This window comes from Haliotis rufescens, unplaced genomic scaffold, assembly GCF_023055435.1.
Source record: "Haliotis rufescens isolate VD_foot unplaced genomic scaffold, xgHalRufe1.0.p SCAF_21, whole genome shotgun sequence".
Classification (NCBI taxonomy): domain Eukaryota; kingdom Metazoa; phylum Mollusca; class Gastropoda; order Lepetellida; family Haliotidae; genus Haliotis; species Haliotis rufescens.
Genome location: NW_025963902.1, coordinates 5,317,676 through 5,344,559, shown reverse-complemented (window position 1 = coordinate 5,344,559; position 26,884 = coordinate 5,317,676). Strand labels below are relative to the sequence as shown.

At 45.2% G+C, this 26,884-nt stretch overlaps 3 protein-coding genes across 3 annotated transcripts; all 3 read right to left on the bottom strand.

The window, feature by feature from the left end:
- Positions 1-5,671: 5,671 nt before the first annotated feature.
- On the bottom strand, positions 5,672-10,112 carry LOC124133303. The gene is made up of 3 exons (XM_046497660.2): positions 9,825-10,112; positions 9,663-9,730; positions 5,672-7,368 (listed from the first exon to the last, which is right to left on the bottom strand). Exon 3 carries the CDS (start codon positions 7,359-7,361, stop codon positions 5,949-5,951), a length of 1,413 nt encoding a protein of 470 aa, XP_046353616.2. The 5' UTR covers positions 7,362-7,368; positions 9,663-9,730; positions 9,825-10,112; the 3' UTR covers positions 5,672-5,948.
- A 2,489-nt stretch (positions 10,113-12,601) lies between these two features.
- Positions 12,602-17,608, bottom strand: LOC125382908. Its single transcript, XM_048401154.1, has 2 exons — positions 17,277-17,608; positions 12,602-14,647 (listed from the first exon to the last, which is right to left on the bottom strand). Exon 2 carries the CDS (start codon positions 14,638-14,640, stop codon positions 13,228-13,230), a length of 1,413 nt encoding a protein of 470 aa, XP_048257111.1. The 5' UTR covers positions 14,641-14,647; positions 17,277-17,608; the 3' UTR covers positions 12,602-13,227.
- A 2,622-nt stretch (positions 17,609-20,230) lies between these two features.
- On the bottom strand, positions 20,231-25,607 carry LOC124133373 (E3 ubiquitin-protein ligase SH3RF2-like). The gene is made up of 2 exons (XM_048401153.1): positions 25,238-25,607; positions 20,231-22,555 (listed from the first exon to the last, which is right to left on the bottom strand). Exon 2 carries the CDS (start codon positions 22,546-22,548, stop codon positions 20,857-20,859), a length of 1,692 nt encoding a protein of 563 aa, XP_048257110.1. The 5' UTR covers positions 22,549-22,555; positions 25,238-25,607; the 3' UTR covers positions 20,231-20,856.
- Between the last annotated feature and the right edge of the window lie 1,277 nt (positions 25,608-26,884).

Here is a 26,884-nt window from a genome sequence, read left to right as displayed (position 1 = left end):
ACACCTGCAAGTCCAGACAGACGCCTTCCACGCAACACGGTGTCTTTGTTCTTTGCGACTGCGTCAAAGGCCGACACGAGCCAGCGCGCATGCATTGTTTTAGCGGAAGTAAAGTACTCAGCGCTAATAAGCAGTTCTACTTGGTGTGTGATTGGATTAATGTAAGGTTGGATTAAGATGGGGATTCTCCTGTAAACCTGACAGTGGACATTTTCTTTAGATAACAGGAGGGCGGTGTCGCATTCATATTGAGTAGCATTTGTGGCAAGGGGCCAGCGTTCACATTCTTTTGGAGACGCATTAATTTCACGATTTACAGTACTTAATCTAGAACTTATGATTTAAACTCATAATTATTGCCTTAGAGACTTTTGCAAGTCTACACTCGTGCCAGTGGCAGTGTTGTAGTGTTATGGTGCTGAGGGCTACAATGGTTCAGCCAGACTTCACTGCATGGTGATGTGATAGTTTATCATGTTTCTATGAACTTTAGGACTTACTGTGATACACTGTCAGTACTTCACAGGCGATGGAGGACCGTAGTGTCTATGCACCAGTGAAGTATTGATGATGACTGTGATACACTGTCAGTACTTCACAGGCGATGGAGGACCTTAGTGTCTACGCACCAGTGAAGTATTGATGATGACTGTGATACACTGTCAGTACTTCACAGGCGATGGAGGACCGTAGTTTCTACACACCAGTGAAGTATTGACGATGACTGTGATGTCTAATTTCTTTCAATTGCCTTCAGAATTTTGTTGTGTATTTTAATTTATATAGATTGTTTTGTTTGTGTATTATATTACAAATATGTAGTGCTGATTTTAAGGGGGACTAAGCTTCACCAACTGGCAGACGAAGCAAGTTTCATTCAAGTTGTTTATATTCCACTTTAATGATGTGTAATAGTCTGGCCGATTACTCTTTTTGTGCAGAGACAATGTCACAATTCCACATGTCATGATGTCTAGGCAAAGGATGGATATGGGCCCAGGCAGTGCTTTTTTTGTTTGATTGTTTTTTAACGCCGCACTCAGCAATATTCCAGCTATATGACGTCGTCAGGAGATAATCCGAGTCTGGACCAGGGAATCCAGTGATTGATGTCATGAGCATCGATCTATGCATTTGGGATACGATGGCATGCATCAAACCAAGCCAGCGAGCCTGACTATCCGATCCCGTTAGTTGCCTCTTACGACAAGCATAGTCGCCCGTTATGGTGAGCATGGGTTGCTGAAGACCTATTCTACCCCGGATCTTCACGGGTCCAGGGAGTGCAGCATGGCCCCCCTTTAACATGTGTATGTGTGCTATAAGTAATAACATGTTCGACCTGTGTGTCCAATACTCAAGAGAAGATGTTCACTGATGATGTTGCAGACGTGTTCTGCAGGCATAAAAGAGCACTTTATATCTGATGCACCATTTTTAGCCTTTTCTTAGTTTTAGTTCATGATCTATGCAGTTGGACACCCTCCTGAGTTATAGTTCATGATCTGTGAAACCTGGACACCCTCCTGAGTTATAGTTCATGATCTGTGAAAACTGGACACCCTCCTGAGTTAAAGTTCATGATCTGTGGAACCTGGACACCCTCCTGAGTTATTGTTCATGATATGTGGAAACTGGACACCCTCCTGGGTTATAGTTCATGATCTGTGGAACCTGGACACCCACCTGAGTTATTGTTCATGATCTGTGGAACCTGGACACCCACCTGAGTTATTGTTCATGATCTGTGGAACCTGGACACCCACCTGAGTTATAGTTCATGATCTGTGGAACCTGGACACCCTCCTGAGTTATAGTTCATGATCTGTGGAACCTGGACACCCTCCTGAGTTATAGTTCATGATCTGTGGAAACTGGACACCCACCTGAGTTATAGTTCATGATCTGTGGAACCTGGACACCCACCTGAGTTATTGTTCATGATCTGTGGAACCTGGATGCCCTCCTGAGTTATAGTTCATGATCTGTGGAACCTGGACACCCTCCTGAGTTATAGTTCATGATCTGTGAAACCTGCACACCCTCCTGAGTTATAGTTCATGATCTGTGGAACCTGGAGACGCTCCTGAGTTATAGTTCATGATCTGTGAAAACTGGACACCCTCCTGAGTTATTGTTCATGTTCTGTGCGAAATGGACACAACTGTGCAAAATGGACACTGTGAACTGTGAACAATGCATCATGCACTGTTCAAGCGCGCCCTGAGTGAAGCCTACACCAGTGATAACTGGACACCTACATGGAGTGTAAATAGTCCCCTGTGCAAACCAACGCCAGTATCAACTGCAATCTCATTAAAACCAGTTCTTAGTTCTCGCTACCGCTAATCAAATATCTTAGGACATCCCAGTATGGGTCATGTCAGACTGACCTTGTGCGAACTGTGACCGACCAATGGAATGACCAATCAGAAGGCAGCTTTCTCATGCTTTATGGCACTAATTTCAAATTGGCGACTACGCTTCGAAACATATTTTGACAAATTCTCAGTTTAAAATTTGAAACCTGAACAAAAGAACATTGTGGAATGGCTAATAGATGGTCTGAATTGTATGGATTCAGTCATTAAACCAGGAACTATCCTTCGGAATACCCCAGGTTAAAGTTTTCGAGGTTGCATGATTAGAAATCACATTCCGACTGTCACTTTCATGACCTGGTAAGCGACGCTCTGATTGGTTGGATGAAAGGTTGTTCTGACCCCTAATGGGATGTCCTCAGATCTTTGTTTAGCAGTAGCAATAACTAAGGTCTGATTTTAATGAGACTGATCAACTGTGCAAGCTGGACACTCATGCCGTGTGGGTTTAATTTTTGCAAGTCATTGGAATCTGATGGGCATTGTGACTTTCAAGCAATTCTACCATTGCACGTATTTTGTATATCACATGTGAACTTGTAGTATTTTTGACATGTAAGAATACCTTCTACATGTCCTACTGTATTGGCCTTCTACTGGCCCACCATTATACATGAATGTCCCAAGGGAGACCTAATAAGGATCATGTTGATGACTTGGGGACAGACCATTTGATATTGAGGGGATGTGGGTAGTTTGTTTGTATGGAGATTAGATATAAATATCTAATAAATAAGCATAATAAATTATCATTTTTCTCCATTATTTCCTGGGACACATTCTGTTTTCTTTGTCAGTCTAGATGACCCTGTATAAGCCCCCATGACCTTTGTTAGTCAAGATGACCCTGTATAAGCCCCCATGACCCTTGTCAGGCCAGATGACCTTGTGTAAGACCAAATGACCTCGTGTGAGACCAAATGACCTTTGTCAGTCCAGATGACCCTGGATAAGCCACAGTGACCTTTATTAGGATAAGCCCCCATGATCCTTGTCAGTTGAGATGACCTTATGTAAGACCAAATGACCCTGTCAGTCCAGATGACATTGTGTCAGCCAAGATGACTCAGTATAAGCTGAAATAATTGACTATTCCGCTTACTTTACAGTGTGAAAGTCAAGCCCAAATGACCCTGTTTGAGCCAAAATAACGTTCTAGTTGTCTTAAACTAACATATATAGGCCTAACATCATAGACAGATTTAACCCTATTCGGTACCCTTGGTTCCTACATTGGAATAATTGGATAAAATGCTGCTGTCATTTGGCTGGAATAGTGTCAAAAACTATGCAGGATCAGCAAAATGTGTATTTCTATTATCAGACAATCACCACTGTCTCTCCAAAGAACCCCCCCCCCCCCCCCCATGATATTGTATTTAAAGGGGATGACAATATAAAACCCACAATTTTTACTTTTTTATAACAGAACATCAGGTTCCTTTGCTCAATACCTCTAGATGGATAGAAACATTTAGTTTTGCATCTACTTAAAGTGCTACTCTGTTTTTTTGTACTGCTTGTTACACTTCACTTGAAGTTAATAAAGACTATGAGAAAAAAAGAGTCCTTTGATTTTCTTTGTCACCGTGAGTTGCATTCTCATTAAAATGAGATCTTAGTTCTACTGCGAAACAAAAATTACGGGTCACATCAGAACAACCAATTTTCCCTGAGGCAAGGGAATTTAATGTCCTTTAAGTCCAGTTTTCACTATTGCCAAACTGGGTTGGAATTATGAAGTCATATTTTGGCTGTGCATAGTCCACTCAAAATCCCCAAATGATTTCGACATCTAGTTCATAAACAACATGGCAGCTTCTGTGCCGAAATTGTCCAGTTGCAGGATTTGCAGTGTGTGTGTACAGTCAACTGGGCATCGACACATATTTAAAAATCATTTCAGGTTTTGAATCAAGGTGCTCAAGTGATATGATGCACTTCACGAGGTAAAACCCGCTTTATTACAATAAAGATCATAGTTATCAATTTTGTTTGAAGAAGATGGAAGTGATATGAGATGTTTTGCCCCCGGGATTCAAACCCACAATCATAGGTTTCTGGCGTGCCCAAGGAACGCAACTTTGCACAGCATATTACAGGGCCTATGTCTATGGATGATTGTTTAGCGGTGTCAAGAACTAACATCTGATTTTAATAAAATTGTGCGTCAAAGAACAATATCCCCACATCTGGCTTCACATCCGTGAAGGTCCGGGGTAGAACAGGTCTCCAGCAACCCCTGCTTGCCGTGAAAGGCGACCAACGGGATTGGGTGATCAGGCTCGATGACTTGGTTGATGCATGTCATCAATCCCAATTGCGTGGGTCGATGCTCATGATGTCAATCACTGGATTGTCTGGTCCAGACTCGATTATTTACAGACCGCCATGATATAGCTGGAATATTGCTGAGTGCGGCGTTAAACAAACAAACAAAACAAACAAACATCTGGCTTCCAGCCGGAATAGGTCCCAATCATCCAACTTATGAGAATCTTGTGGTCACAATGTGTGTCATCGCGCATGCCCAGATGCTGTTGCTCATGCTGTCGAACACTGGTTTGCCAGTCATGCGTATTGTCGTACCGAGTTGGTGTGGTACATGCTCATAATACCAATCACTGGTTTATCTAGTCAAGACTTGATTCGATCAATAGCTCTAAATCATTCTGTGGACACAAGTGACACATTCATCTAAGGAGTTGCAATTCGATGTGCAGAGTTGTGTCCCTTGGGCGTACCAGACACAAATGGTCGTGGGTTCGAATCCAAATTCGCTATGATTGTGTTTCGAGGTGTGTTAGCACCATTGCCGTGGTCATGGATTTCTCAAAAGTGACCTGCATCACTTTGGATTTTCCGCCCACATCAAGCTGACATGTCGTGATGAAAATGGAATACTGTGAAAGCGTTGTTAACCTCACCTACACGGACCTCTTTGGTGTTAACCTATTGCAATCTACACTTATGATACCACATGCTTTCGATATGTATTTCTGCTGTAGAGCTATGTTAAAACTTCCACTGGCCTCAAGGCTGTAATTCTAATCCTTTGTTGGACGAGACCATGGAGCTTGTTCAGCTGCGAGAGCCCAACGATGAGAATCATCATCGCGTTTGCGAATCGCAGCGCCGAAGACGACTGGGCCACCTGTGCCCTCACATTCCACAGAATTCATAACGTTATTTTATGAATGATTCTACACAACCTCTCAGGTCTGGGACAAAACAAACGTCTTGTGAGTGGGAATAAGGCAGTTCCTATTGCCCATTAAATAAGTCAAAAAGAGCATGTCTGAAATTTAATAAGACAAAAACACAAAACCTTCTTTACGCCAATAAATAAATCCCCCAAAATACACTTTTTCAAGACATCGGTGAAAATCATATGGACGGATCACAGAAAATCAGTGATGACACCAGGTGTTCGCTAAAAGTGTAAACATGTCGTACCGGAAGCATCCGCCACGAGGACAATTTGCATTAAAAAGCAGGTCACAACACAGGCTTACACAGTGACCATCGTGGGAGCATAGCCACCAATGTTATGGGTAAACAGATAAATCAGGACTTCCGTTTGTACAGGGAGATGCTACCTTCCCAGTCAACCACACACAGGATTCCCCCGGGACCTAAACACACAGAGGATGGTCTGTTGATACCATCGTTCTCACCAAGGACCTTTTCACATCTTATAGTGTCCCCTGGGTATATGCAATACACTGCATTGCCACCGTAGTCAACCGCGTAGAAGCTGCCGGGAGAGGTGTTGAGGCACATCCCGCCAGGACATCGGAACCTCCGGCCACGAGAAGGGGCAAGGGAAAAGGTTTTCTTTCCGACTAGCCTTCCATTTTCAGTTTTTATATCAAAGCCGATCAGGCTTTTCTTGACTGTATCAGCCACCACAAACTTGTCTTCCGATAAGACACATATGTGACTTGGTGCTGCTATCGTCCAGGAACTTTCACTATTTTTAAATAGACAATCTTGCGATGATGACACCTCAGAAGTACTGTGTTTAATCTTAATCTGGTCTATTCTCGCTGGTCTATCAGAAGACCCTGTTAGGAGAGTGTCGAAAGTCAACATCGCGACACTCTGATAGTTGTGCTGTGTCCGCAACACATGAACGATATTCAAATTTGGGATGGAGATGAGGAATATTTGGCCCTTATTCTGGAGATTGACTACGACACAGTTTTCTGATGAATTCAGCAGGGCTATGGAGCTTGGTCTGCCTCCAACCTTTACCTTGGAGGATGCTCTATTACCAAGGAAATAACCTCTGAAATGAATGACACTCTTTTTGTTGTAGTCTGTCACAACGATAGATTTTGCTTTAGGAAGAAAACACACATCCGAGTAGCCACGGCCACTGTAGTTTGGGTAGACATTCACTCTCTCCATTGTGTTTGCATCTACGTATATAACAGGCGCCTCACCCCGTCTTAAGTCATTCGAGCTGGAACTTCTTGCACTTAAGGGTTCCCCCCAGACATCTACCAACTTAGATACATAACAGAACCTGCTCGAAGGCGGGATAAACCCAGAGGCAGAGGAGGTGTCACTAGTACCTGGTTTGGACTTGGAAAGAACGTAATCAATCATATTCTGAATCATGAAATTGTTCTGGAACTCTTCTACCCATCTGTGCAAGGGACTCTCCCAGGTTTTGAGGAAGTGGAACTGGTTGCAGACTGGACAAGAAAAACCCTTTCTCATTTTCATTTCCACTTCATTTTTAGATTGTATGTAATAGTCGAGACAGTGACGGCAGAATGAGTGGAGACATGGCAGGCACTTGGGGTGACTGTACATCTCTAAACATATCGGACATGTTAAAAACTGTTCCTCTATTGTCTTTGTCGTTGGACTGTGAGGTTTAGTTGTAAGGCTGCGGGAATGAACCTGTTGACTTGCTACAGATGTGTTGAGTTTCAAGGGATTGGACGCTGGCAGGTTGCTCTGCGCCATGTTGTCTCTGTAAATAAAACACAAAGGTGTAAACATTGTTTGCTAAGTTTGATATTGGCATTATGGAAAGTGAGTGAGTTTGGTTTTACGCCGTCTTTAGCAATATTCCAGCAATATCACGGCGGGGGACACCAGAAATGGGCTTCACACATTGTACCCATGTCGGGAATCGAAACCCGGGTCTTCGGCGTGACGAGCGAACGCTTTAACCACAAGGCTACCCGACCACCCCCATTATGGAAAGACTAGTGAGTTCGGCTCTACGTCGTGTATAGCAATATTCCAGCAACATCGAAGCGGAAGACACCGTAAATGGGCTTCGCATGTAAAAATGTTGGGAAGCAAACACTGGCCTTCGGCGTGATGAGCGAACGCTTTAACCACTAGGCTACCCCACCGCCCCTATGGAAAGACGATGGATGGATGGTTGTTGTTTAACGCTGCACTCAGCAATGTTTCAGCTATATGACGGCGGTCTGTAAATAATCGAGACTGGACCAGACAATCCAGTGATTAATATGATGAGCATCGATCCACGCAATCGGGATCGATGACATGCAACAACCAAGTCAGCGAGCCTGACCACCCGATCTGTTAGTCGCCTCTTACGACAAGCATGGGTTGCTGAAGACGTATTCTAACCCGGATCTTCATGGGTCTATGGAAAGACGAAGCAAGATAGAACACTAGTCAGTTGAACATGTTTCACGGTTCGGTTCCTGTGTCTCGGGTTCTGTGTACCATATTAGATATTTTGAAACATTATAAACGTGTACGTTACATATTTTATAGGACCATTGTATTTATTTTGACTAATGTTGAATTCTTTTTGTTCATAATGTCTGACATTTCTACAAGGGGTTTCATCACAAATGCTGAAAAAAATTCGAGAAGAGTAGTGAAGGTATTGAACTGTGAATTAATTGACTAGTGAAAGTATTGACTAGTGAAGGTATTGAGTGAGTGAGTGAGTAAGTGTGGTTTTTAGCCGCTTTTAGCAATATTCCAGGCATATCACGGCGGGGGACACCAGAAATGGGCTAGTGAAGGTACTGAATAGTGAAGGTATTGACAAGTGAAGGTATTGACTGGTGATGGTATTCAATAGTGAAGGTATTGACTGCTGAAGATATTGACAAGTGAAGTATTGAACAATGAAGGTATTGACTAGTGAAGGTATTGAATAATAAGGGTATTGACAAGTGAAGGTATTGACAAGTGAAGGTATTGACAACTGAAGGTATTGACAAGTGAAGGTATTCAATGGTGAAGGTATTGAATAGTGAAGGTATTGACAAGTGAAGGTATTGAATAATGAAGGTATTGACAAGTGAAGGTATTCAATGGTGAAGGTATTGAATAGTTATGGTATTGACAAGTGAGGGTATTGAATAGTGAAGGTATTGACAAGTGAAGGTATTGACAAGTGAAGGTATTGAATAATGAAGGTATTGACAAGTGAAGGTATTCAATGGTGAAGGTAATGAATAGTGAAGGTATTGAATAGTGAAGTATTGAATAATGAAGGTATTGACAAGTGAAGGTATTGACAAGCGAAGGTATTGACTCATCCACCCGTTCCCTACATCTCCTACCACACCCACCCTTCCCTAATCCTCTTCTTCCACACCCACCCTTCCCTAATCCTCTTCTACATCACCCACCCTTCCCTAATCCTCTTCTACCTCACCCACCCTTCCCTACCCCTCTCCTACCTCAACCACCCCTTCATTACCGCTCTCCTACCTCACCCACCCCTTCCCTACTCCTCTCCTACCTCACCCACCACTTCCCTACCCCTCTCCTACCTCACCCACCCCTTCCCAACTCCTCTCCTTCCTCACCCACTCCTTCCCTACCCCTCTCCTACCTCACCCACCCCTTCCCTACCCCTCTCCTACCTCACCCACCCCTTCCCAACTCCTCTCCTACCTCACCCAACCCTTCATTACCCCTCTCCTACCTCACCCACCCCTTCCCTACCCCTCTCCTACCTCACCCACCACTTCATTACCACTCTCCTACCTCACCCAACCCTTCCCTACTCCTCTTCTACCTCAGCCACCCCTTCCCTACCCCTCTCCTACCTCACCCACCACCCCTTCCCTACCCCTCTCCTACCTCACCCACCCCTTCATTACCCCTCTCCTACCTCACCCACCCCTTCATTATTCCTTTCCTACCTCACCCACCCTTTCCCTACCTCTCTCCTACCAGCTCACCATTTCCCCTCCGTACCTCCGACCCACATCCCCACCCTGATAACAAGTAGTTGGGTCTTACCTGTATCTAGTGACTTACCTGCAGCGTTTAGATCCACAGTTGTGCGTAGAACGACTCAGAAAACAGAATCTCTCGGCGCAACACTGCTACGACATTGCACCACATCTCCTGACATTGTGTTCTGCCAGTCAATAAGGGCTATACACACTCTTAGGTCACGTTCACTTCTGCATTGATGTGTCAAGTTCTGACTTGCTCAATCCATACGAGATGATTATGAAATAATATGGACGTCCATTATTTTGGTATATTACACCTGATATTGTCATCAGTGTTACCGCTGACAGCAGTGACCTACGATCGCAAGCCTACGACTCTCGGTGAAACGAGCGGAATGTAGGTCAAAGGTCATGGGAAGCTATGGCGACGTTTTGTTGTGTGGACCGTGCAGTATGCTTTGTATAGTGTGGAGGGAAATATACACGACACATTCTGCGTATCTGATTCATGCGTCGTGGTTGGATTGTATATGTACCTATGTTGGTAGCCTTTTTGGGGTTTTGCGCTACGACACAAATTCGTATATATACATAAATACCTGAAGAAGTGATGTATTAAACTTTATTTGCTCGAGAAAATGCCCCAGGTTGGCTTTGGTCTGAGGTTGCATCAAGTAGGTCTATGGTTTGCCTAAGGTTGGTCTCAGGATGGTCTAAGGTTGCCTCAAGTTGGTCTATGGTTTGCCTAAGGTTGGTCTCAGGATGGTCTAAGGTTGCCTCAAGTTAGTCTATGGTTTGCCTAAGGTTGGTCTCAGGATGGTCTGAGGTTGTCCTCAGGTTCGTCTGAGGTTGGTCTCAGGATGGTCTAAGGCTGCTAAAAGGTTGGTCTGATGTTGGTCTTAGATTGGTCAGGTTGGTCTGAGCGTAGGAAAATCAGATGGTAAAGCCAACCAACCATCCCCCCATCCCTTAGCGGACTGGTGATGAATACCTAAACACACCTTGTGCTGTATGTGAAAATCTTCTAGCAAGGAGACGCCTTGTACATGCGTCATCTAAGGCGCCGAAACTCGCTGTAAACAGTTGCGTCCATTGGGCCTTCCAGAAAGCTATGATCGGATCGAATCCCGGATCGTCCCGATTATATTTCTAAGTGTATCAGTACCATACCCGTGCTCGTAGGTTTCACCAAAGTGGTAAACGTCTGAGACCTGCATCACTTCCTCACACATTAGGGGCCACGGATGGCCCAGTTGTCTGAGGCGCCGCGATTCGCTGTGCAGAGTTGCGTCCCTTGGGCACGCAAGAAACCTTTGATTGTGGGTTCGAATCCAGGTTCGCCCTGATTATGTTTCTAGGTTTGTCAGCACCATACCCGTGCTCGTGGGTTTCACCGAAGTGGTAAACGTCGGAGACCTGCATCACTTCGGGCTTTCCTCACACATTAAGCTGACACGCCGCGATATAACTGGAATACTGTGAAAAGCGGCGTTAAACCCAACTCACTCACTCACTTACTCCTCTCACATTATTAAGCTGACACTCCGTGATATAACTGGAATACTGTTCAAAGCGGGGGAAAAAACTGACTCACTCACTCACTGCTTGTAACACAAACTGGACCCAGACAGGCGAAATATGCCGCGATACGGTTGAAATATTGATGTCACGCCGGGGCACACCAGAAAAGGGCTTCACTAAGTGTACCTATGTCGGGAATCGAACCCGGGTCTTCGGCGTGACGAGCGAATGCTTTAACCACTAGGCTACCCGCAGCCCCCTAACAAATATCTGCTCAAAGGAGAGTCCATTGAACGATTCCAACTACACTATATCATAAGTATGGATTTATGAATCATTACGTCCCAACCTATCCATTATGTCATTCGACAAAAAAAATATTTTTAAAGGTGAAAGAAGGCTTTTTAAAACACTGAAGCTCGACTATATAACCAAAGCATTGTACCCGTCACAGACACATGCAAAGCCTTTACAGCCAATCTCATTAAAATCAGTTCTTGCTACCGCTAAACAAAGATCTGAGGACATCCCATTGCGGGTCACGTCAGACCGACCTTGCGCGAACTTTGACCAACCAATGGAATGACCAATCAGAAGACAGCTTTCTCGTGCTTTACGGCACTAATTTCAAATTGGCAACTACGCTTCGAAACATATTTTGACAAATTCTCAATTTAAAATTTGAAACCTGAACAAAAGAACATAGATGGTCTAGATTGTAATGATTCAGTCGTTAAACCCATGACTATGGTTCGGAATACCCTAGGTTAAAGTTTTCGAGGTTGCATGATTAGAAATCACATTCCGACTGTCACTTTCATGACCTGGTAAGCGACGCTCTGATTGGTCAGATGAAAGGTCGTTCTGACGTGACGCCTTATGGGATGTCCTCAGATCATTGTTTTAATGATTTGAACGAGATTGATAAACTGTGCAAACTGGACACTCGTGCCTTGTGGGTTTATTTTTTGCAAGTCACTGGAATCTGATGGGCATTGTGACTTTCCCATGAATGTCCCAAGGGAGACCTAATATGGATCATATTGATGACTTGGGGACAGACCATTTGATATTGAGGGGATGTGGGTAGTTTGTTTGTGAGTGAGTGAGTTGGGTTTAACGCCGCTTTTCACAGTATTCCGGTTATATCGCGGCGTGTCAGCTTTATGTGGGAGGAAAGCCCTAAGTGATGCAGGTCTCAGACGTTTACCACTTCGGAGAAAACCACGGGCACGGGTATGGTGCTGACAAACCTAGAAACATAATCGGGGCGAACCGGGTTTCGAACCCACAATCATCACAATTCCCAAGGAACGCAACGTTGCACAGCGAATCGCAGCGCCGAAGACGACTGGGCCACCTGTGCCCTCACATTCCACAGAATTCATAACGTTATTTTATGAATGATTCTACACCTCTCAGGTCTGGGACAAAACAAACGTCATGTGGGTGGGAATGAGACAGTTTCTATTGCCCATTAAATAAACAAGTCAAAAAGAGCATGTCTGAAATTTAATAAGACAAAAACACAAAACCTTCTTTACGCCAATAAATAAATCCCCCAAAATACACTTTTTCTATATACTCACAGAAAGTGTGAATAATTAACCACTTAATCATAAAGTGGTATTTACTTCCCGATAATGGAAGTTCTTCCTAATATAAGCAAAAGCAATCTCCTGACTGGAGTCCTATGGACGTCTTTGTCCCACAACGATTATATGTCAATTCATAATGTTACACTGTTCAACATCGTCTGTCACATACAGAGCATGAAAAGCATGAGATTTACAAAAAGAACATGTGCAAGTGGTATAGCAAGGGGTGTGTTTGGGTGAGCAGTTCCCAACACAAACCGCAAACAACTGTTTCCCTCTGTTCAAGTGGGTCTACCAACAGTCTTGATTTTCTGCCGAACATAAACGGCAAGACATCGGTGAAAATCATATGGACGGATCACAGAAAATCAGTGATGACACCAGGTGTTCGCTAAAAGTGTAAACATGTCGTACCGGAAGCATCCGCCACGAGGACAATTTGCATTAAAAAGCAGGTCACAACACAGGCTTACACAGTGACCATCGTGGGAGCATAGCCACCAATGTTATGGGTAAACAGATAAATCAGGACCTCCGTTTGTACAGGGAGATAGTACCTTCCCAGTCAACCACACACAGGATCCCCCCGGGACCTAAACACACAGAGGATGGTCTCATGATACCATCGTTCTCACCAAGGACCTTTTCACATCTGATAGTGTCCCCTGGATATATGCAAAACACTGCATTGCCACCGTAGTAAACCGCGTAGAAGCTGCCGGGAGAGGTGTTGAGGCACATCCCGCCAGGACATCGGAACCTCCGGCCACGAGAAGGGGCAAGGGAAAAGGTTTTCTTTCCGACTAGCCTTCCATTTTCAGTTTTTATATCAAAGCCGATCAGGCTTTTCTTGACTGTATCAGCCACCACAAACTTGTCTTCCGATAAGGCACATATGTGACTTGGTGCTGCTATCGTCCAGGAACTTTCACTATTTTTAAATAGACAATCTTGCGATGATGACACCTCAGAAGTACTGTGTTTAATCTTAATCTGTTCTATTCTCGCTGGTCTATCAGAAGACCCTGTTAGGAGAGTGTCGAAAGTCAACATCGCGACACTCTGATAGTTGTGCTGTGTCCGCAACACATGAAGGATATTCAAATTTGGGATGGAGATGAGGAATATTTGGCCCTTATTCTGGAGATTGACTACGACACAGTTTTCTGATGAATTCAGCAGGGCTATGGAGCTTGGTCTGCCTCCAACCTTGACCTTGGAGGATGCTCTATTACCAAGGAAATAACCTCTGAAATGAATGACACTGTTTTTGTTGTAGTCTGTCACAACGATAGATTTTGCTTTAGGAAGAAAACACACATCCGAGTAGCCACGGCCACTGTAGTTTGGGTAGACATTCACTCTCTCCATTGTGTTTGCATCTACGTATATAACAGGCGCCTCACCCCGTCTTAAGTCATTCGAGCTGGAACTTCTTGCACTTAAGGGTTCCCCCCAGACATCTACCAACTTAGATACATAACAGAACCTGCTGGAAGGTGGGATAAACCCAGAGGCAGAGGAGGTGTCACTAGTACCTGGTTTGGACTTGGAAAGAACGTAATCAATCATATTCTGAATCATGAAATTGTTCTGGAACTCTTCTACCCATCTGTGCAAGGGACTCTCCCAGGTTTTGAGGAAGTGGAACTGGTTGCAGACTGGACAAGAAAAACCCTTTCTCATTTTCATTTCCACTTCATTTTTAGATTGTATGTAATAGTCGAGACAGTGACGGCAGAATGAGTGGAGACATGGCAGGCACTTGGGGTGACTGTACATCTCTAAACATATCGGACATGTTAAAAACTGTTCCTCTATTGTCTTTGTCGTTGGACTGTGAGGTTTAGTTGTAAGGCTGCGGGAATGAACCTGTTGACTTGCTACAGATGTGTTGAGTTTCAAGGGATTGGACGCTGGCAGGTTGCTCTGCGCCATGTTGTCTCTGTAAATAAAACACAAAGGTGTAAACATTGTTTGCTAAGTTTGATATTGGCATTATGGAAAGTGAGTGAGTTTGGTTTTACGCCGTCTTTAGCAATATTCCAGCAATATCACGGCGGGGGACACCAGAAATGGGCTTCACACATTGTACCCATGTCGGGAATCGAAACCCGGGTCTTCGGCGTGACGAGCGAACGCTTTAACCACAAGGCTACCCGACCACCCCCATTATGGAAAGACTAGTGAGTTCGGCTCTACGTCGTGTATAGCAATATTCCAGCAACATCGAAGCGGAAGACACCGTAAATGGGCTTCGCATGTAAAAATGTTGGGAAGCAAACACTTGCCTTCGGCGTGATGAGCGAACGCTTTAACCACTAGGCTACCCCACCGCCCCTATGGAAAGACGATGGATGGATGGTTGTTGTTTAACGCTGCACTCAGCAATGTTTCAGCTATATGACGGCGGTCTGTAAATAATCGAGACTGGACCAGACAATCCAGTGATTAATATGATGAGCATCGATCCACGCAATCGGGATCGATGACATGCAACAACCAAGTCAGCGAGCCTGACCACCCGATCTGTTAGTCGCCTCTTACGACAAGCATGGGTTGCTGAAGACGTATTCTAACCCGGATCTTCATGGGTCTATGGAAAGACGAAGCAAGATAGAACACTAGTCAGTTGAACATGTTTCACGGTTCGGTTCCTGTGTCTCGGGTTCTGTGTACCATATTAGATATTTTGAAACATTATAAACGTGTACGTTACATATTTTATAGGACCATTGTATTTATTTTGACTAATGTTGAATTCTTTTTGTTCATAATGTCTGACATTTCTACAAGGGGTTTCATCACAAATGCTGAAAAAAATTCGAGAAGAGTAGTGAAGGTATTGAACTGTGAATTAATTGACTAGTGAAAGTATTGACTAGTGAAGGTATTGAGTGAGTAAGTGTGGTTTTTAGCCGCTTTTAGCAATATTCCAGGCATATCACGGCGGGGGACACCAGAAATGGGCTAGTGAAGGTACTGAATAGTGAAGGTATTGACAAGTGAAGGTATTGACTGGTGATGGTATTCAATAGTGAAGGTATTGACTGCTGAAGATATTGACAAGTGAAGTATTGAACAATGAAGGTATTGACTAGTGAAGGTATTGAATAATAAGGGTATTGACAAGTGAAGGTATTGACAAGTGAAGGTATTGACAACTGAAGGTATTGACAAGTGAAGGTATTCAATGGTGAAGGTATTGAATAGTGAAGGTATTGACAAGTGAAGGTATTGAATAATGAAGGTATTGACAAGTGAAGGTATTCAATGGTGAAGGTATTGAATAGTTATGGTATTGACAAGTGAGGGTATTGAATAGTGAAGGTATTGACAAGTGAAGGTATTGACAAGTGAAGGTATTGAATAATGAAGGTATTGACAAGTGAAGGTATTCAATGGTGAAGGTAATGAATAGTGAAGGTATTGAATAGTGAAGTTTTGAATAATGAAGGTATTGACAAGTGAAGGTATTGACAAGCGAAGGTATTGACTCATCCACCCGTTCCCTACATCTCCTACCACACCCACCCTTCCCTAATCCTCTTCTTCCACACCCACCCTTCCCTAATCCTCTTCTACATCACCCACCCCTCCCTAATCCTCTTCTTCCACACCCACCCTTCCCTACTCTTCTTCTACCACACCCACCCTTCCCTAATCCTCTTCTACATCACCCACCCCTCCCCTACTCTTCTTCTACCACACCCACCCTTCCCTAATCCTCTTCTTCCACTGGTCCAGGCTCGATTATTTACAGACCGCCGTCATATAGCTGGAATATTGCTGAGTGCGGCGTAAAACATCAAACAAACCAAACAAACCTACCTCACCCACCCCTCTCCTACCTCACCCACCCCTTCCCTACTCCTACTCCTACCTCACCCACCCCTTCCCTAACCCTCTCCTACCTCACCCACCCCTTCCCTACTCCTCTCCTTCCTCACCCACCCCTCTCCTACCTCACCCATCCCTCTCCTACCTCACCCACCCCTTCCCAAATCCTCTCCTTCCTCACCCACTCCTTACCTACTCCTCTCCTACCTCACCCACCCCTTCCCTACTCCTCTCCTTCCTCACCCACTCCTTCCCTACCCCTCTCCTACCTCACCCACCCCTTCCCTACCCCTCTCCTACCTCACCCACCCCTTCCCAATTCCTCTCCTACCTCACCCTACCCTTCATTACCCCTCTCCTACCTCACCCACCCCTTCCCTACCCCTCTCCTACCTCACCCACCACCCCTTCCCTACCCCTCTCCTACCTCACCCACCCCTTCATTACCACTCTCCTACCTCACCCAACCCTTCCCTACTCCTCTTCTACCTCAGCCACCCCTTCCCTACCCCTCTCCTACCTCACCCACCACCCCTTCCCTACCCCTCTCCTACCTCACCCACCCCTTCATTACCCCTCTCCTACCTCACCCACCCCTTCATTATTCCTTTCCTACCTCACCCACCCTTTCCCTACCTCTCTCCTACCAGCTCACCATTTCCCCTCCGTACCTCCGACCCACATCCCCACCCTGATAACAAGTAGTTGGGTCTTACCTGTATCTAGTGACTTACCTGCAGCGTTTAGATCCACAGTTGTGCGTAGAACAACTCAGAAAACAGAATCTCTCGGCGCAACACTGCTACGACATTGCACCACATCTCCTGACATTGTGTTCTGCCAGTCAATAAAAGCTATACACACTCTGAGGTCACGTTCACTTCTGCATTGATGTGTCAAGTTCTGACTTGCTCAATCCATACGAGATGATTATGAAATAATATGGACGTCCATTATTTTGGTATATTACACCTGATATTGTCATCAGTGTTACCGCTGACAGCAGTGACCTACGATCGCAAGCCTACGACTCTCGGTGAAACGAGCGAAATGTAGGTCAAAGGTCATGGGAAGCTATGGCGACGTTTTGTTGTGTGGACCGTGCAGTATGCTTTGTATAGTGTGGAGGGAAATATACACGACACATTCTGCGTATCTGATTCATGCGTCGTGGTTGGATTGTATATGTACCTATGTTGGTAGCCTTTTTGGGGTTTTGCGCTACGACACAAATTCGTATATATACATAAATACCTGAAGAAGTGATGTATTAAACTTTATTTGCTCGAGAAAATGCCCCAGGTTGGCTTTGGTCTGAGGTTGCATCAAGTAGGTCTATGGTTTGCCTAAGGTTGGTCTCAGGATGGTCTAAGGTTGCCTCAAGTTGGTCTATGGTTTGCCTAAGGTTGGTCTCAGGATGGTCTAAGGTTGCCTCAAGTTAGTCTATGGTTTGCCTAAGGTTGGTCTCAGGATGGTCTGAGGTTGTCCTCAGGTTCGTCTGAGGTTGGTCTCAGGATGGTCTAAGGCTGCTAAAAGGTTGGTCTGATGTTGGTCTTAGATTGGTCAGGTTGGTCTGAGCGTAGGAAAATCAGATGGTAAAGCCAACCAACCATCCCCCCATCCCTTAGCGGACTGGTGATGAATACCTAAACACACCTTGTGCTGTATGTGAAAATCTTCTAGCAAGGAGACGCCTTGTACATGCGTCATCTAAGGCGCCGAAACTCGCTGTACACAGTTGCGTCCCTTGGGCACGCCAGAAAGCTATGATCGGTTCGAATCCCGGATCGTCCCGATTATATTTCTAAGTGTATCAGTACCATACCCGTGCTCGTAGGTTTCACTAAAGTGGTAAACGTCTGAGACCTGCTTCACTTCCTCACACATTAGGGGCCACGGATGGCCCAGTTGTCTGAGGCGCCGCGATTCGCTGTGCAGAGTTGCGTCCCTTGGGCACGCAAGAAACCTTTGATTGTGGGTTCGAATCCAGGTTCGCCCTGATTATGTTTCTAGGTTTGTCAGCACCATACCCGTGCTCGTGGGTTTCACCGAAGTGGTAAACGTCGGAGACCTGCATCACTTCGGGCTTTCCTCCCACATTAAGCTGACACGCCGCGATATAACTGGAATACTGTGAAAAGCGGCGTTAAACCCAACTCACTCACTCACTTACTCCTCTCACATTATTAAGCTGACACTCCGTGATATAACTGGAATAATGTTCAAAGCGGGGGAAAAAACTGACTCACTCACTCACTGCTTGTAACACAAACTGGACCCAGACAGGCGAAATATGCCGCGATACGGTTGAAATATTGATGTCACGCCGGGGCACACCAGAAAAGGGCTTCACTAAGTGTACCTATGTCGGGAATCGAACCCGGGTCTTCGGCGTGACGAGCGAATGCTTTAACCACTAGGCTACCCGCAGCCCCCTAACAAATATCTGCTCAAAGGAGAGTCCATTGAACGATTCCAACTACACTATATCATAAGTATGGATTTATGAATCATTACGTCCCAACCTATCCATTATGTCATTCGACAAAAAAAATATTTTTAAAGGTTTTGGTTTTAAAGGTGAAAGAAGGCTTTTTAAAACACTGAAGCTCGACTATATAACCAAAGCATTGTACCCGTCACAGACACATGCAAAGCCTTTACAGCCAATCTCATTAAAATCAGTTCTTGCTACCGCTAAACAAAGATCTGAGGACATCCCATTACGGGTCACGTCAGACCGACCTTGCGCGAACTTTGACCAACCAATGGAATGACCAATCAGAAGACAGCTTTCTCGTGCTTTACGGCACTAATTTCAAATTGGCAACTACGCTTCGAAACATATTTTGACAAATTCTCAATTTAAAATTTGAAACCTGAACAAAAGAACATAGATGGTCTAGATTGTAATGATTCAGTCGTTAAACCCATGACTATGGTTCGGAATACCCTAGGTTAAAGTTTTCGAGGTTGCATGATTAGAAATCACATTCCGACTGTCACTTTCATGACCTGGTAAGCGACGCTCTGATTGGTCAGATGAAAGGTCGTTCTGACGTGACGCCTTATGGGATGTCCTCAGATCATTGTTTTAATGATTTGAACGAGATTGATAAACTGTGCAAACTGGACACTCGTGCCTTGTGGGTTTATTTTTTGCAAGTCACTGGAATCTGATGGGCATTGTGACTTTCCCATGAATGTCCCAAGGGAGACCTAATATGGATCATATTGATGACTTGGGGACAGACCATTTGATATTGAGGGGATGTGGGTAGTTTGTTTGTGAGTGAGTGAGTTGGGTTTAACGCCGCTTTTAACAGTATTCCGGTTATATCGCGGCGTGTCAGCTTTATGTGGGAGGAAAGCCCTAAGTGATGCAGGTCTCAGACGTTTACCACTTCGGAGAAAACCACGGGCACGGGTATGGTGCTGACAAACCTAGAAACATAATCGGGGCGAACCGGGTTTCGAACCCACAATCATCACAATTCCCAAGGAACGCAACGTTGCACAGCGAATCGCAGCGCCGAAGACGACTGGGCCACCTGTGCCCTCACATTCCACAGAATTCATAACGGTATTTTATGAATGATTCTACACCTCTCAGGTCTGGGACAAAACAAACGTCATGTGGGTGGGAATGAGACAGTTTCTATTGCCCATTAAATAAACAAGTCAAAAAGAGCATGTCTGAAATTTAATAAGACAAAAACACAAAACCTTCTTTACGCCAATAAATAAATCCCCCAAAATACACTTTTTCTATATACTCACAGAAAGTGTGAATAATTAACCACTTAATCATAAAGTGGTATTTACTTCCCGATAATGGAAGTTCTTCCTAATATAAGCAAAAGCAATCTCCTGACTGGAGTCCTATGGACGTCTTTGTCCCACAACGATTATATGTCAACTCATAATGTTACACTGTTCAACATCGTCTGTCACATACAGAGCATGAAAAGCATGAGATTTACAAAAAGAACATGTGCAAGTGGTATAGCAAGGGGTGTGTTTGGGTGAGCAGTTCCCAACACAAACCGCAAACAACTGTTTCCCTCTGTTCAAGTGGGTCTACCAACAGTCTTGATTTTCTGCCGAACATAAACGGCAAGACATCGGTGAAAATCATATGGACGGATCACAGAAAATCAGTGATGACACCAGGTGTTCGCTAAAAGTGTAAACATGTCGTACCGGAAGCATCCGCCACGAGGACAATTTGCATTAAAAAGCAGGTCACAACACAGGCTTACACAGTGACCATCGTGGGAGCATAGCCACCAATGTTATGGGTAAACAGATAAATCAGGACCTCCGTTTGTACAGGGAGATAGTACCTTCCCAGTCAACCACACACAGGAACCCCCCGGGACCTAAACACACAGAGGATGGTCTCATGATACCATCGTTCTCACAAAGGACCTTTTCACATCTTATAGTGTCCCCTGGGTATATGCAAAACACTGCATTGCCACTGTAGTCAACCACGTAGAAGCTGCCGGGAGAGGTGTTGAGGCACATCCCGCCAGGACACCGGAACCTCCGGTCACGAGAAGGGGTAAGGGAAAAGCTCTTCTGACCGACTAGCCTTCCATTTTCAGTTTTTATATCAAAGCCGATCAGGCTTTTCTTGACTGTATCAGCCACCACAAACTTGTCTTCCGATAAGGCACATATGTGACTTGGTGCTGCTATCGTCCAGGAACTTTCACTATTTTTAAATAGACAATCTTGGGATGATGACACCTCAGAAGTACTGTGTTTAATCTTAATCTGGTCTATTCTCGCTGGTCTATCAGAAGACCCTGTTAGGAGAGTATCGAAAGCCAACATCGCGACACTCTGGTAGTTGTGCTGTGTCCGCAAGACATGAAGGATATTCAAATCTGGGATGGAGATGAGGAATATTTGGCCCTTATTCTGGAGATTGACTACGACACAGTTTTCTGATGAATTCAGCAGGGATATGGAGCTTGGTCTGCCTCCAACCTTGACCTTGGAGGATGTTCTATTACTAGGGAAATAACCATCGAAAAGAACGACTCTCTGTTTGTTGTAGTCTGTCACAATGATAGTTTTTGCTTTAGGAAGGCAACACACATCCGAGTAGCCACTGCCATGGTAGTTTGGGTAGACATTCACTCTCTCCATTGTGTTTGCATCTACGTATATAACAGGCGCCTCACCCCGGCTTAAGTCATTCGAGCTGGAACTTCTTGCACTCAAGGGTCCCCCCGGTAAGTCGACAAACTGAGATAATTCACGGAAACTGCTGGAAGGACGGATAGCACCCCATTGTGTTGTCACATGACCAGATGAATTGTCACTTTGACCAAACGGTGAGTTGTTACTAGAACCAATACCATGGGCTCCAAATGTCCGCCGTATAGGAGAAAGGAAAGACAGATTCAGTGAAGGATCGGTGATGTCCTGCGAAGTGAGTGGGCCATATTCTGGCAGGGTCGGGGCGGATGGCATTAATCTTTGAGGAACAGCTGGATTGTATTTTGGATTGGCTGCTTCTTGTGGAACAAAATTCACTGTAGGTCTTGATACTTGCGGCTTGATCCCAGAGGCAGAGGAGGTGTCACTAGTACCTGGTTTGGACTTGGAAAGAACGTAATCAATCATTTTCTGAATCATGAAATTGTTCTGGAACTCTTCTATCCATCTGTGCAAAGGAGTCTGCCAGGTTTTGAGAAAGTGGAACTGTTTGCAGACTGGACAAGGAAAACCCTTTTTCATTTTCATTTCCACTTCATTTTTAGATTTTATGTAGGAGTCTAGACAGTGGCGGCAGAAGGTATGGAGACATGGCAGGCACTTGGGGTGACTGTACATCTCTAAACATATCGGACATGTCAAAAACTGTTCCTCTATCGTCTTTGTCGTTGGGCTGTGAGGTTTAGTTGAAGGGCTGCGTGAATGAACCTGTTGTCTTGCTACAGATGTGTTGAGTTTCAAGGGATTGGACGCTGGCAGGTTGCTCCGCGCCATGTTGTTTCTGTAAATAAAACACAAAGGTGTGGACATTGTTTGCTGACTATGATATCGGCATTATGGAAAGACTAGTGAGTTCGGCTCTACGTCGTGTATAGCAATATTCCAGCAACATCGAAGCGGAAGACACCATAAATGGGATTCACATGTACACATTTTGGGAAGCAAACACCGGCCTTCGGCGTGATGAGCGAACGCTTTAACCACTAGGCTACCCCACCGCCCCTATGGAAAGACGATGGATGGATGGTTTGTTGTTTAACGCAGCACTCAGCAATGTTTCAGCTATATGACGGCGGTCTGTAAATAATCGAGACGGGGCCAGACAATCCAGTGATTAATATGATGAGCATCGATCCACGCAATCGGGATCGATGACATGCATCAACCAAGTCAGCGAGCCTGACCACCCGATCTGTTAGTTGCCTCTTACGACAAGCATGGGTTGCTGAAGACGTATTCTACCCCGGATCTTCATGGGTCTATGGAAAGACGAAGCAAGATAGAACACTAGTCAGTTGAACATGTTTCACGGTTCAGTTCCTGTGTCTCGGGTTCTTTCTACCATGTTAGATATTTTGAAACATTATAAACGTGTACGTTACATATTTATAGGACCATTGTATTTATTTTGACTAATGTTGAATTCTCTTTATTCATAATGTCTGACATTTCTACACGGGGTTTCATCATAAATGCTGAAAAATATTCGAGAAGAGTAGTGAAGGTATTGAACTGTGAATGTATTGACTAATAAAGGTATTGACTAGTAAAGGTATTGAGTGAGTGAGTGAGTAAGTGTGGTTTTTAGCCGCTTTTAGCAATATTCCAGGCATATCACGGTGGGGGACACCAGAAATGGGCTAGTGAAGGTACTGAATAGTGAAGGTATTGACAAGTGAAGGTATTGACTGGTGATGGTATTCAATAGTGAAGGTATTGACTGCTGAAGATATTGACAAGTGAAGTATTGAACAATGAAGGTATTGACTAGTGAAGGTATTGAATAATAAGGGTATTGACAAGTGAAGGTATTGACAAGTGAAGGTATTGACAAGTGAAGGTATTGACAACTGAAGGTATTGACAAGTGAAGGTATTCAATGGTGAAGGTATTGAATAGTGAAGGTATTGAATAATGAAGGTATTGACAAGTGAAGGTATTCAATGGTGAAGGTATTGAATAGTGAAGGTATTGACAAGTGAGGGTATTGAATAGTGAAGGTATTGACAAGTGAAGGTATTGACAAGTGAAGGTATTGAATAATGAAGGTATTGACAAGTGAAGGTATTCAATGGTGAAGGTAATGAATAGTGAAGGTATTGAATAGTGAAGTATTGAATAATGAAGGTATTAACAAGCGAAGGTATTGAATAATGAAGGTATTGACAAGTGAAGGTATTGACTCATCCACCCGTTCCCTACATCTCCTACCTCACCCACCCTTCCCTAATCCTCTTCTACCTCACCCACCCTTCCCTAATCCTCTTCGACCTCACCCACCCTTCCCTAATCCTCTTTTACCTCACCCACCCTTCCCTAATCCTCTCCTACCTCACCCACCCCTTCCCTAATCCTCTCCTTCCTCACCCACCCCTTCATTACTCCTCTCCTACCTCACCCACCCCTTCCCTACTCCTCTCCTTCCTCACCCACCCCTCTCCTACCTCACCCACCCCTTCCCTACCCATCTCCTACCTCACCCACCCCTCTCCTACCTCACCCACCCCTTCCCTAATCCTCTCCTACCTCACCCACCCCTTCCCTACTCCTCTCCTTCCTCACCCACCCCTCTCCTACCTCACCCACCCCTTCCCTACCCATCTCCTACCTCACCCACCCCTCTTCTACCTCACCCACCCTTCCCTAATCCTCTTCTACCTCACCCACCCTTCCCTAATCCTCTTCTACCTCACCCACCCTTCTCCTACCTCACCCACCCCTTCCCTACCCCTCTCCTACCTCACCCATCCCTCTCCTACCTCACCCACCCTTCCCTACCCCTCTCCTACCTCACCCACCCCTTCATTACCGCTCTCCTACCTCACCCACCCCTTCATTACTCCTCTCCTACCTCACCCACCCCTTCCCAACTCCTCTCCTACCTCACCCACCCTTCCCTACCCCTCTCCTACCTCACCCACCCCTTCATTACCGCTCTCCTACCTAACCCACCCCTTCATTACTCCTCTCCTACCTCACCAAACCCCTTCCCAACTCCTCTCCTACCTCACCCACCCCTTCCCAACTCCTCTCCTACCTCACCCACCCTTCCCTACCCCTCTCCTACCTCACCCACCCCTTCATTACCCCTCTCCTACCTCACCCACCCCTTCATTACTCCTCTCCTACCTCACCCACCCCTTCCCAACTCCTCTCCTACCTCACCCACCCTTCCCTACCCCTCTCCTACCTCACCCACCCCTTCATTACCGCTCTCCTACCTCACCCATCCCTTCATTACTCCTCTCCTACCTCACCAAACCCCTTCCCAACTCCTCTCCTACCTCACCCACCCCTTCCCAACTCCTCTCCTACCTCACCCACCCTTCCCTACCCCTCTCCTACCTCACCCACCCTTTCCCTACCTCTCTCCTACCAGCTCACCCTTTTCCCTCCATACCTCCGACCCACAGCCCCACCCTGATATCAAGTAGTCGGGTCCTACCTGTATCTAGTGACTTACCTGCAGCGTTTAGATCCACAGTTGTACGTAGAACGACTCAGAAAACAGAATCTCTCGGCGCAACACTGCTACGACATTGCACCACATCTCCTGACATTGTGTTCTGCCAGTCAATAAGGGCTATACACACTCTTAGGTCATGTTCACTTCTGCATGGGCGTGTCAAGTTCTGACTTGCTCAATCCATACGAGATGATTTTGAAACAATATGGACGTCTATTATTTTGGTATATTACACCTGATACTGTCATCAGTGTTACTGCTGACGGCAGTGACCTACGATCGACGCAAGGTACATTTTCGCGTTGTCAACAATGCAAGCCTACGACTGGGATCTCTCGGCGAAACGAGCGGAATGTAGGTCAAAGGTCATGGGAAGCTATGGCGACGTTTTGTTGATCAACAGTGGATCGTGTTTTGTGGACCGTGCAGTATGCTTTGTATAGTGTGGAGGGAAATATACACGACACATTCTGCGTATCTGATTCATGCGTCGTGGTTGGATTGTTTATGTACCTATGTTGGTAGCCTTTTTGGGGTTTTGCGCTACGACACAAATTCGTATATATATCTTTTTTTTTATATTTTAAATGTACCATTATGTAATTAGTGTCTCGTGAGCCAACTGGCCGGGTGCTGTTTTCTTCTTCTTCTTCTTCTTCTTCTTCTTCTTTGAACCAGAAGAAGGGATGTATTAAACTTTATTTGCTCGAGAAAATGCCCAAGGTTGGCTTTGGTCTAAGGTTGCCTCAAGTAGGTCTATGGTTTGCCTAAGGTTGGTCTCAGGATGGTCTGAGGTTGCCTCAAGTAGGTCTATGGTTTGCCTAAGGTTGGTCTCAGGATGGTCTGAGGTTGCCTCAAGTAGGTCTATGGTTTGCCTAAGGTTGGTCTCAGGGTGGTCTGAGGTTGCCTCAAGTAAGTCTATGGTTTGCCTAAGGTTGGTCTCAGGATGGTCTAAGGTTGCCTCAAGTAGGTCTATGGTTTGCCTAAGGTTGGTCTCAGGATGGTCTAAGGTTGCCTCAAGTAAGTCTATGGTTTGCCAAAGGTTGGTCTAAGGATGGTCTAAGGTTGCCTAAGGCTGGTCTAAGGGTGGCCTGAGGGTGTCCTCAGGTTCGTCTGAGGTTGGTCTAAGGTTGGTCTCAGGATGGTCTAAGGATGGTCTGAGGTTGGCCTCAGGTTCGTCTGATGCTGGTCTAAGATTGGTCAGGTTGGTCTGAGCTTAGGTTAAGCAGATGGTAAAGCCAACCATCCCCCATTCCTAAGCGGACTGGTGATGAATACCTAAACACACCTTGTGCTGTATGTGAAAATCTTCTAGCAAGGAGACGCCTAGTACATGCGTCATCTAAGGCGCCGAAACTCGCTGTAAACAGTTGCGTCCATTGGGCCTTCCAGAAAGCTATGATCGGATCGAATCCCGGATCGTCCCGATAATATTTCTAAGTGTATCAGTACCATACCCGTGCTCGTAGGTTTCACCAAAGTGGTAAACGTCTGAGACCTGCATCACTTCCTCACACATTAGGGGCCACGGGTGGCCCAGTCGCCTAAGGCGCCGCGATTCGCTGTGCAGAGTTGCGTCAATGGGGCATGCAAGAAACCTAAGATTATGGGTTCGAATCCAGGTTCGCCCTGATTATGTTTCTA

Coding starts and splice junctions, on each gene's coding strand:
- LOC124133303 (XM_046497660.2), bottom strand. CDS start 7,361: ATGGCGCAGAGCAACCTGCCAGCGTCCAATCCCTTGAAACTCAACACA.
- LOC125382908 (XM_048401154.1), bottom strand. CDS start 14,640: ATGGCGCAGAGCAACCTGCCAGCGTCCAATCCCTTGAAACTCAACACA.
- LOC124133373 (XM_048401153.1), bottom strand. CDS start 22,548: ATGGCGCGGAGCAACCTGCCAGCGTCCAATCCCTTGAAACTCAACACA.